Genomic DNA, 11,816 nt, shown 5'->3' on the forward strand with positions numbered 1-11,816 from the left:
TGGGATCAGAATATTGTCAATATATGAACAATTACTCCAGTCTCAGACACAGAATATTGAAAGCTTTCAACCTCACTGTTGTAAAGGCTGTGGCATCCCTAACCAGTTCTTTGCCATCCCCGCTGCTCAGTTTGAAGGGACAGTCTGATTTAAGGACGGTCTGAGTTGTTGGATGCATTTTCTGTCTCTTAATGACAGTCTTTACGGCACTTAAAAGGAAAGTAAGCATCTGATCTGTTTGTCTCTTAGTCTTCAAGGTCCATTTCCTGTATGACTATGTGACCCGACATTATTGTGGCTTGAAATTTAATATCTGGCGGAGGGAAATGACAAAGCAAAAGTATGTACTCTACAGTCAAGGAAAACCTCTTTGACAGTTACACTCATTTTGAAACCTTTCAATCTATTCTTTTGCAGCTGAACTAATTTAAAGTTGTATCAGCAAAGAGGCTGAATTCTTAAGAATTAATCATCTTCTAATGTTCGATCTTATTTACATACCATCAGCATTTTTATCTTTATCAGTCTGGAATAGATTGTACAGTAGATGAACTATTACAATCATCTTTCAGAATGTCATGATTTCAGGATTGAACAGGAACAAACTGTGATCACATTTCAGAGGGGTCAATACTTTTGTAAGGCTCTGCATTTGCACATTTATACTGAATGTGTGTGCATGCATGTCTGAACTGCAACACTAAAAAAGGCTCTTAAACAGCAGTAGTCAGGGCAACTATATTGTTACATTTTCAGAAAACACATCTGTGCTTGGCTTCATGTATAGAGAAAACAGGTCAGCTGTGTACAGTATGTGTCATAAATCTAAACTGATTTTGAATGTGAAATGAACTAAAGAAATAGTGTTCAATCCCAAAGCTGCTGGTGACTAACGTAGTGATTTACAAGGAACTTATCACCCGGTTAATTAATATAAATATTTAGGAATATACAAAGAAAGCAACCAGAGCTGGACAACTCATGTTGAGAGATTTTTATTTCAGATTTTAGCAGTGTTTGTATTTTTTTATGAAGATAAAGGTTGCTTAAAATAAAAAAAAGAATACTTTTACCATGCTGTAAATGAGAGCGTTCTGAGAAATGGTGTCAGTGTAGTGTCGGTAAATTATCGGTCCAATTATGATCAGATATCACCCGTTCTTGTCCAAACAGCAGTGGTAATGGGAGCAAAACACCGCTCCTCACTGCAGACAATCCTTGAACAATACATGATCAGACAGGTGGGAAAAAATAAATCAGATCCTTTTCATATTCTTAATTATGAATATCAACTTCTTTTCTCTGGCAAAAATTTTTTAGGGTTCCAAAATGTAGATCAAATAGATATAAATATTCATTTATGACCTTATTTCTTAAAGTAATTAATACAAACAAATGGAAAAGGTAAATGTAATTGTAAAGAGATTATGCTGTAACAAACTACATTATGTGGAATATGTCCTGAATATGTTGTAATGAGTAATGGGTGCGATGTGTAATGTTTTTCCGATGGATTCATATGTACATAAGCGCTGTGTCTCCATAAAAAAAAAGTCAGCTAGGGAACAATAAAGTTGATCTTATCCTCAATCTTAACATTAACATAATATTCTTATAGCCAAGCATGGCATTAAAAGAGTTACAGCCCACATTTTAATCTTCCAGAAATATAAAAAATAAAAATAATTTTGATAAGATGTGTAATTTCCAAGTGACTTATTACCCGGAATCAAGAATTCTCTCACCTGAAAAACACAATATATTTTCATGGAAATTGATGTGTATACTGTACATATACTGTATGCAAGTTATAAAGCATTTAGAAACCGAACACACAGCAATAAAGTCCATTGGCAGAGAGACTGAGAAAACAACATAGTTTGATTTGTTGCAAACACTGCTTTTTCTGTTCTTTATCACTTTAAAAGCCATTTGGTAAGAGATGGGTTTCTGAGACAAATGAGCACCACACAGATTGGAGACTCCAGAATATTGGTAAGATGGCTAAAGTCATCCAGCTTGCCATCAAGTTACCATCTAGTCCTTCAAGCACAAAGTAAGCTCGGTGGCAGCCCAGGTCAATACATTTGTTTTAATAGAACTATCTTGCGATCAGTAAAAACATCATGCGCACTGACCGAAGCTCATTTTCTGTCTTCAAAGAATTTTTCAAATACAAAGAGCTTCGCAACTATCATTTATTTTGTGCTTTCCTGCTGCTGTTTTAGTGCTCTTCCGTTTTAGTGTTTCTGGCCAGGTTAGAGCAAGTGTTCTTGATTCAGGTTGTCTGGGGCATTGTCACAAAGCAAAAGACTACAGACATCTTTTATTGCTTTTTTCTGTGTCTCTGCTCTCTGCTCTCTGGGCCATTTTTCAACTGCAGACCAGCTGGCGGCCAGCACATTGTTATTGCAAAGCTATTCTACACTTCCTCCACAGGCTGGGACTTGAAGAAATCACACTGAGAGAAAGCACCACCAACAAAAACTAGCAACCCAAGTCACAGTCACAATAAAGAGCAAAATGGAAGTAAAATGAAAATGAAATAATTGCTGAACGACTCTGTTTATTCTATTGTTGCCAGACAGTGCCCGAGGATTGTTGGCCATACAGCTCATATATCTGTTTGTGTACTGTATATGGTGGGAAATTAACGTACTCTTCTATGCAACCAAAATGAATCGTTGTCAGATATAACAAAAAAGAGCAAAGTGTGAATTCGTGGACTTTAAGGAACAAATCAGACAGGTTCTTTAGCCTTGAACACTGAGAGCAACAGGGAACTTGGGGCAACAGGGAAACATTTAAAACCCTGAAAGGGATTAACAAGGGAGTAACAAGACTATCTCAGCACCAACAGTGAAACTAGGACTAGGATAAGATATTGAAGGTAAGTCAGGTGCACTTAGACTCCTGGAGGGGTTGGGAACAAATGTACAAGCATGTTCTTGGAACAGATTCACTGGAATCCTTCAAGAAACAGCTGGATATAAAAGGGCCTCATCTTTATTGTAAAATGTCTTATGTTTACCACTGTCTCACATTAAGACACTGTCTCTCTTGAAAGCTTTTGTAGTCCTGCTCTTTTGTACTGATTATCTCACATCTGCCTGGCAGATGGAAGAGGCGCAGGACTAATTGGCAGGACTACTGTAGTTACAGTCGCAGTGAGGGAGTAATTCAGTGATTCTTGAACCAATGTGAATGGAGGACAGTGAGAAGTCAGAATGAGTGCTCCCTAGTGGCTAAAACACTACTGGTGCTTGGGCAGAACACAGGCTGAGCCCTGTAATTCCGATTGTGCTGGACAGTGCCATTAACTGGCCATTTCCAGAGTACTTTAAGAGATGGAGCCCAGTTCCCTCAGTGCCACCTGGCGGTCAGCCCAGGGATCATCGCTTTGCCATGCAACAGAGGCTCATGGGATTGGAAGTCTGTTTGTGAGCACGAAATGAGTTGGTTGGAAGAGCCTCTCTACTCTTCCACTTGATGCTCTCTCCACGGGTAGGGTGGAATGAGATGCTTTACAACTGACAGCTCCTGATTGTGATATTATAAAAGAACCAGAGACAAGAAATCTAAACATCTAAAACAAATACACAATATTAAAAAGAAGAATTTATTAACTTTTCCCTCTTGAATGTCTTCTCTTTTCACTGACCATACCCATCAGTGCTCAAAGACATTCGCAGAACGACAGCTTGACACTTTGTGCACCCTCCTTAGAAGCTATCCACATCTCAGTGAGAACCTATCGTCTGTTGAAGCTGGGAAGGCATAGTTAGTACTTCCAGTATACGAAAACAGCAAATTGCACTTAAAAAGTATGAAAGAATGATCCTTTTGTGCGGGTTTCTTCCAAGAACATTCTGGTTTCCTCCCACAGTCCAAAAACATACTGGTAGGTTAACAGGCTTCTTCGAATAGGGAAACTTTGCCCTGGTGCGAGTGTGTGTGTGCGTCTTTGTATCTTTTTGGTCTGTGATGGACTGGCGTACCGTGCTTGTAACCTATTGCATGCTGGGATAGACTCCGGCTCCCCCTCAACCCAGAATTGGAAAAGCCATTAGAAAATGGATAGAGGATCCTTTTACACCATCAAATATACTGTGTGTCCTTGCAACAATTACGACAAGTGAAATCTGGCTGGAAAACGAAGAAATATGTTTTATTTTTAAAAAGAATACCAATTAAAAAACCTAAACAGTGCAACTTTTAACAACTGGTTAACCAGTTATATAACGGCATTAAGATACAAAATAACACATATACTTCAAATTGAAATACAAACATAATAAAACAAAACTATGCATTTCTGACAACTAGCAATAAATAGCAATGACTAAGAAGTTACTGAAAATCAAATAAGCACAGACCAAAATCCTGATTTTCCATCTAAATCTGTTTTTCTAGATATATCGGATATTCTCACCTGCAAAAAATATAAATCAGAATAGTCCGTTTTCTGCGTTATATACTGTACACCAGTAGCGGTGTAATGTAAGGAATTCTCTATTGTAGTACAGCTACTTTTCACATGGTGAAAAGGATAGTTTATATTACTTGTGCAGTTTTACTGAATTTCTGCACATTTTGGTGTTTATTTACAGTGATATATCTCCCTTCAAAAAGGAACTTAGAAATCCTTGCCTCTATATAGGATCTCAAATGAGGAAATCTAATTAATTGCCCTTAGGGTCTAGCAATTTTGTTTCTGATTAACCATCATTATTTTAAATACTGTAGTTGTGATTATGTACATGCATAAATCTCCATTCTGCTGAAAATAATATTCTATGGATTTCTCATTCCAATATATGGGATAGGTGAAGAAAGAAATAATGTGCAACACATAGAATTAACTAGTAAACTGCAGGACTGGAATAAAGGCCTGAAAGAGTTAAATGGATTCTGGGATTAGCAATCAACGTCACCAATAATCTGTGTTCGAGGGACTGATGAAGCTAAACACTCAGTGGCTGAGATGTTAAGTGAAAAGCAGCTTGTTTTATTTCATAATTAGCCACTTTTTTTTTTGCTTTTTTCCCCAACTATGAAACAGAAACTGGCAAAGGTAAGTTGAAAGGGCTGTCATGTGACAGGCACAACACTATTCAAATTTCTAATAAGTGGGCATGCTAGAATATGTCATTGTTTTATGTAGGAAGCTATTACTAAGTTATTTTTTGTTACAGAACAAAGAATTGCTTCTGCTGAGAGTCTCACAAGGAAATGTAATGGGAAACCAGCTGTATGTTGCACCGTTCTCTGAAGCCTGTCTTAAGATTCAAAGATTCCCCAACATTATAATACTTCCCATAATCCCCTCCACTCAGTGGTGTTGTTTATTCTGTGTTTTTAGATAAACTGAAGAATAAGCAGGAACACCTACAGAACTGCAGAAACATGTAATATGAAATAAGTATCAAAATACAAAAAGCACTGCCCTATTAAAACTGTTGTTTTAAGACTGAATTAAGGCCAGCAGATGGAGCTAAACATTAAACCTTCAGCATATTTTAGTGGTTTTACAGAACTGTACTGAAATGTGCTGTGAATGAACATTTTAGGTTGTTTTTAAGATCCTACTGAACACTGTTCTGTACATTTGTCGTCTTGCTTTCATTAAAAAACCTGATTACATAGCCCTGCAGCTGCTTTCCTTTCCAAATTTCCACTGTCCTCAGCTGCTTTCACAAACCGATCACTGAATCAAACTCTTTCTGCTCTCCCGATGGATTCCTAAACCTCTCAAACCTGTTCCTAAGTATTTTTGTTAACTGTTTTTTTTTATATCACCCTAAAACCAGTTGACTTTGTTGGATTTCAAACCCGAGAAACAGAGGTTGTTGCTACAGGAGCCGCCATAGCTGGGTGGACAGGCGGAGCAGGGCCGGCCCATCTTGTAGGGAGCCTCTCCAATCCAGTTACCCCTGTGGAGACGACAAGGGGCAGCCTGTCAACAAAATGTCTGCGGAACGCCACCAGTTGGAGTACTTACTGCTGAAACCTAACGCGCCACCCTGACAGTGCACGGCCAGTTGCCTGCTTCTGGTGGGGGAAGCCATCTTCCAGTCGGACACAGCCCAGACTGCAATGAGAGATCTCCGGACTACAGGGACCCAACCTGCAATCCCCATACAAAGACTTTTCCTAACCCATGACTTTGCACTTTATGCTTCATTTATGCATACAAGGGCAGTGCAGTGGCACAGCACTGGGGTCCTGGGTTCAGTTTTGGACCTGGGGGTGCTCTCTGTGTTGAGTTTGTACAAACAAACAAAAGAAGAAAATACAGATTTCCTCCCACAGTCCAAAGACTTACTGGTAGGTATGGGAAATATCAGCCCTGGTGTGAGAGTGTTGTGCGTGTGTCTGTGTGGGCCCCCTAGAAGGACTGGCATCCCATTCAGGGTCGTATCCCGCCTTGTGCCTGCTGCTGCCACTGGTCTCTGGCGTCCCACCAGTGACCCTGCACTGGATAAGCACCGAGACAATGAATGGATAGAAGTACATCTTTGCTGCTGTGGGCCGACACGTCCGTGACTCACTTGATGGAGTAGTTGCACACCAGAAAGACAGCCTGGCGCCACATGCTTCCCCACACGTTCATGTTGGAGCACCTGTTGATGGCGCACCCTATTCTGTTGGTGCTGGCCCACACCATCTGCAATGGGAGAGCACTCATGTGAGTCAGCCTCAGAGGCAGGCTACCCTACCAATCCAAGGGCAAGAACAAGCTGTGGAAAATGGTGCCAGTATTATTGTAAGAGAAGGCTGAAAAAAAAACATGAGGTCCAGGTTCATGTGTGAGGGTTTCTTGATCTATTTCTTTCCTCTGACTAGGGCTTGAGCTTATTATCCATGAACAGCTCCCAAAATATGGGCAAACTCTGAGGCACAAAACAAAAAAGGAAAAGTTACATCATGTGATCTCCTGCATTCAGATTTAAAAAGGATAAATACTCCAGTCTTGACAGGCAAGGAGGTCTTTGGGTGTGCAGATTGAGCATGGATGTTATCCAATTCTGATTGTCAGTGTCAGTGGGCAGTACTGTAAATATGTGTTGGTTAACAATGTAGGAAACCGTGAATAACTTTATTCACACATTGTTTCCAAGTGATGTATGCCACCTTAATAATTAATTAATTTAAAAATGTGAATATTTGTGCATGATTTCTGTGCATGGTTACATGCAGACAAGAGATTCCCAACTCCGTGTCACACAAAGGCTATTCTCTACACCCGAGTACCTAGTAAGACAAGATAATTTGAAGAAATAACATGTGTCCTTCAGTTACCTATCCTATAGCTTTGCCAATATCAAGCCCAAAATGTAGAACATCACACGATCTCTGCTACAATGTGCAAATAATGTTAGAACTCACCTGTGTGTAGTGGGAACAGACTGACCCACTGCATTTGTTGGGACAGCTTGGGTTGCATTCCTGAGGGTAGGGGAAGGAGTAGAATTGTTTCTCATCGTACCATGACCTCACCAGCTCAATGACTGACCGATACCTGGAAAACAATACGAGGCAATTCATGAGATTCAATTTAACAGAAAGGAAGAATTCAGGCATTTCAGATAGGACTTCCAAATCCTCGTGCTCACCTACTGTATAAGGCTATGCATGGTTTGGCACCTTAGTACCTGTCTGAGCTATTATCACCCTATTCCCCATCTCGCAACCTTTGCTCCTCTAATTCTGGTCTCCTATCTGTCCCCCAAGCCCGTTTACACTCTATGGGTGACAGGGCCTTCTTCTGTAATTCCCCCAAGCTCTGAAACTCTCTCCCCAAGTATATCAGAGAGTCACCTTCTCTAAACTCCTTCAAATCCAGACTCAAAACCTTCTTCTTTAGAAAAGCCTTTACTTAACTGATTCCATTATTTTCTTCTCTGCTCCTACTGTATTAAGTACCACCATCTACTATCTCCTCTGCATATACTCATTGTGTTTATCTTTTTTTTTATTGTGTATTTTTAATTGTGGTTGTTGCTGTTGTCATTCTGTAAAGCGCTTTGAGAGGCCACCTTTAAAGGCACTATATAAAATAAAGTTTATTATTATTATAGGATACTGCAGTTCCTGAATAGCTAAAGCTATAGTTAAAGAAGTTTAAGTTCTGGGAGGCTTTCAAGCAACCTTGATTCAGCTCGAAATCTGAAGCACTGCAGAACTCTGCTACAATGCATGTAGTTGCTAGCAACCTTTGTAATTCATTTATTCTTATTAATCTAGGAAATAGACGCCTGTCATCTTAATACTGTGAATTAAAACGGCAACAGAAAAGACATACCGCAGCTCTTTAGGACCTGTCACACATGAAAAACAACTTGAAATTTGAAATCCTGCCCTAAACGCGGAAATCTCTCATAAACTCAGACAGGATGATCAAAGATCAGAACTTCAAACAGTCCCAGCTCTCCCTGGGAAAAGTACGAGACAGTCCTGTTTCACCTCCCAGTGTGGATGGACAGATTCTGGCCCATGAAGCGCATGAGCTGAGACGGCCCGTGGTCCCACACACACTGTGCTGCCCACGCCTCCGCTGTCTTGGCCAGTCGCTCGTCCCACACCTGAAAGGCAGAGGCAGAGAGGCAGTTCTGAAACAGGTCTGCATGACCACGTAGAGTGTCCCTCTCACAGCTCCTCTGATTTCACTTTGCGGAGACTGTGGCATGACTTTACCTCTCTCAGCTTTCTGTCCCCAGACTGCACAAACAACTATTAATCTTAAGGCTGTTGTCCCAGCTGCTCCTGGATTGATTAGATGGGGTTTACCCAGCCTACAGAGGACTGAATACGCGCTGAAAAAAACGCTTTAATTTTTTCACATATGCACTCCGAATTCCTTCAAGTGCAGGAAAACGGTCACATTCATACCCATGTGAAAGAAATCAAATGCCACCTATTCCAATAGGGGGATAACTACTCCACTAGCAGTACTGAAAATATTAGTGAGCTGCCAAAATGTATGAAGTTCAAAACTTTGACAAAGAAAACACTTTTACTTTTTGGACTTTTCAGTCTTAACATTATGTATACAGTACACGGTGTTTCAGGCTGCAGAGTACTGTCTTTTGGCTTGTGTTGAGGATGCATGCAAAGTCAAATTTCAAAGGAAAGCAAAAACTGCTTATTGAAAAACAAATTAAACTATATTGTCATGGGGACTTCTCTGATAACAGCCTTGGGAGAGGGCTTTGCTATGGAGTTAAACAGTCTTGATAAAGATACAGTATGTTACCATCGTGCAAATTGCCACTGAGTATTCAGCAAGTGTATCTTCAACACTGAGATAATTATCTAATAAATGAGAAACCAATAACATGCAGCCTTATTAAAATGTGCAAAAGGAAAAAAATGCCCATAAATAACTAACTCAATATCCCTTTAGAGAGACACTATCTAACGCGTTTTTCATAAAATGAAAAAAAAAACCCGAAAGTTTGTCTTTAGTTGACCATTTAATGCCACAAAGGTATCATCGCATTCTAAAACTCTTTTGCTTGGAAAAAAAAAATGGTTTCATAATTGAGTAGGGCTTCCACTAACTTGACGAAGAGGGTAGCCAAAAGTACTAGAGCACTCTTTAAAAAAAAAACACTCCCAGTTTTAAACGAATCTGGTTAGATTGATGTTCTAGCACTTCGACAAAATGCTCTTTCTCCCTGCAAACGCCGAGGCGCATCGGCGGAATTGCGCCGGTACTGCAGGGCCCCCTGTTAGAATGTGCTTACCATGTATTCCATATTAGCGGCAGGTGGAAAGACCTGCGAGCGCACACGGTTGTGGTAATCCAGCAGGGCGCTCATGTCTCTGGAGGAGATGAACCGCTTGCGCCGGCTGCGGGGGACGCTGGTGCTGAGCACGTCCTTGAAATCTAACTCCGCGTCCGGGAGGACCGCTGAGTTGAGCAAGTCGGTCCCGTTTGGCAGCAGAGAAGCTCCGGTGTACGGTGTGACCCACAGCCAGAGGGCGGCGAAACACAGCTGAGCGCTGGCGGCCATCTCTCTCTTCTGCAGGACTCCGGAGAACTGCGTGACCCGAAAGGGCTTAAAAGACGATCGCAAAACAAGTACATCATGACATCTTGCTAAACTTTGAGATGTTTTAATTATGGATAGTAATTACCAGTGGCCTTTAAAGCTTAGAAGTAATGCAACAAAGACAAACCAACACCTTCAGTACGTCAGTCCAACGAGCACATCTACTGAGCCAGCTGTGGCCAGTCCAATCACGTATGCAAAATCCAGCCTCACATACACTTAACGGGTAAGCAGATCCCTGTATTCCACATAACTTTAGATGATCATACAGAAATGAAACCTGGTGTGTGCGTCTCATTTTACTTGCACTTTGTTCTGCTTGGTTTAATTCATACAGCAAAATATTCAGCCCCAAGTGTTCCTACTGAAAATATCAAATGTATAAAGTTTTTAACATTGTATTAGCAGTATGCATAATTCCAAGCTCATCTATGAAGGCAAAAGATCACATTTGTTTCTGCCTTGGCTATTGGTGCTGTACACTCTCCTTAGAGAAAGTTTGTCAGAGTAAGAATCTCATCCTAAACAGAACACATTTGACTTGATTTAGACTGTGAACACATAATACAGTGGAAAATAAAAGCACTCTCAGGATTCCTCTGAAGCCACAATCAATGGATAAAAACTCTGCCCTTGACGTCTTCACACACATCAATAATATTGCCACACTTAGCATTGGTACCAGAAAACGTGTAGTTTTAAATTAAGACAGACTGAAATGAGGGGAACAAAGCTGACTGCTCTGTTTCTCACAAAGTACATACCTTCATCTTTCATCTGTAATTCCAGTGCGGAGAAGCAGAGAGAGAGTAGGAGTGAGGGAGAGATCCAGACTTAAAGACTGGCCTCCGCAAATAGCCCTTTCTGACATGCGTGTCAGAGAAATTTAACCTAGCCAGCGTCTTCAGCCCTTTGAGGGTGTCTGACGCAGAAAGCTCCCACCCATCTCTCCCCTTGGGGATTTTCTTGGAGGTTAGAGAACACATTGATAAGTGATGTAACCTCATTGGACGCACTGTGCATGCCCCCCGCTTCTCTGGCACAAACCTCAAATGTACTATTTCAAACAGAAGAAGCAAGGCACCTTATTCTCTGCTACAGGATACCTGCAGCTGCATCTCACAATTTTAAGCTTTGTTAACAACAATTTGCACCATAAGGTTAATGTGTTACTATAAAAGAATTATAGAACAAGGAAAGAATATATATTTCCAATATTACAGCTGGTTTGTTTTTAAATAAGTGAAGACAGCAGCTTGAACAAGATATTTGTTCTAAACAGATTCCAATCCGGTCATAAGCAATTGCAGCAGTCATATTGCTGTTCCCCCTAAGAGATTCCACAGGTGCCCAGCTACAGATAAAAGTAGTCTCTATGCTTGTAGCAATGGATACAAGGCAGGTGACACCCTGGATGGGATGCATCCATCACAGGGCTGACACGCAGATACAAACGCTCACACTCACACTACAAACAATTTTCCCAGAAGCCAATTAACCTTCCAGTATGCCTACAGACTGTAGGGAGAAAACTGAGCATCCAGAGGAAATCCATGCAAACATGGGGCAAACGTGCTAACTCCACACATACAGCACCCCTATTGGTCCACTGTTTAGGATTTAAAGAGACGCAGAAAACCTACTGGGTTCTGGCCTTCCAAGACTGGAGTTGCACGGCCCCGTTTTTGAACGATAAACAGGAAACCTGTAAATTTAGATGGATTATGATGCTGAAATCTAATACCCCACACCTCTGAA

General features: G+C 40.8%; 1 protein-coding gene and 1 long non-coding RNA gene across 4 annotated transcripts in view; one reads left to right on the plus strand and one right to left on the minus strand.

Moving 5' to 3' along the window:
* LOC148648060 (uncharacterized) overlaps positions 1 to 8,083 on the plus strand; it is a 29,279-nt gene extending 21,196 nt beyond the window's left edge. Inside the window, exon 4 of one of the 2 annotated variants that reach the window (XR_015926810.1) lies at positions 5,811 to 7,164. This is a non-coding gene — a long non-coding RNA (uncharacterized LOC148648060). Of the gene's footprint in view, positions 1 to 5,810 lie in introns of both variants that reach the window. The other variant, XR_015926809.1, reaches the window with a different exon arrangement.
* Positions 4,985 to 10,934, minus strand: r3hdml (R3H domain containing-like). 2 transcript variants are annotated; one of them, XM_088608321.1, is made up of 6 exons: positions 10,823 to 10,934; positions 9,750 to 10,064; positions 8,467 to 8,585; positions 7,390 to 7,522; positions 6,552 to 6,667; positions 4,985 to 5,933 (listed from the first exon to the last, which is right to left on the minus strand). In XM_088608321.1, the coding sequence occupies exons 1-6, from the start codon at positions 10,826 to 10,828 to the stop codon at positions 5,801 to 5,803; spliced, it is 822 nt and encodes a 273-aa protein (XP_088464447.1). In that variant the 5' UTR covers positions 10,829 to 10,934; the 3' UTR covers positions 4,985 to 5,800. The 2 variants fall into 2 exon arrangements, with proteins under 2 accessions (XP_088464447.1, XP_088464448.1); XM_088608322.1 differs by having other exon boundaries at positions 9,750 to 10,046; positions 10,823 to 10,932.
* Between the last annotated feature and the right edge of the window lie 882 nt (positions 10,935 to 11,816).

Source organism: Lepisosteus platostomus, chromosome 15 (assembly GCF_059453375.1).
Source record: "Lepisosteus platostomus isolate fLepPlt1 chromosome 15, fLepPlt1.hap1, whole genome shotgun sequence".
NCBI classification, from domain to species: domain Eukaryota; kingdom Metazoa; phylum Chordata; class Actinopteri; order Semionotiformes; family Lepisosteidae; genus Lepisosteus; species Lepisosteus platostomus.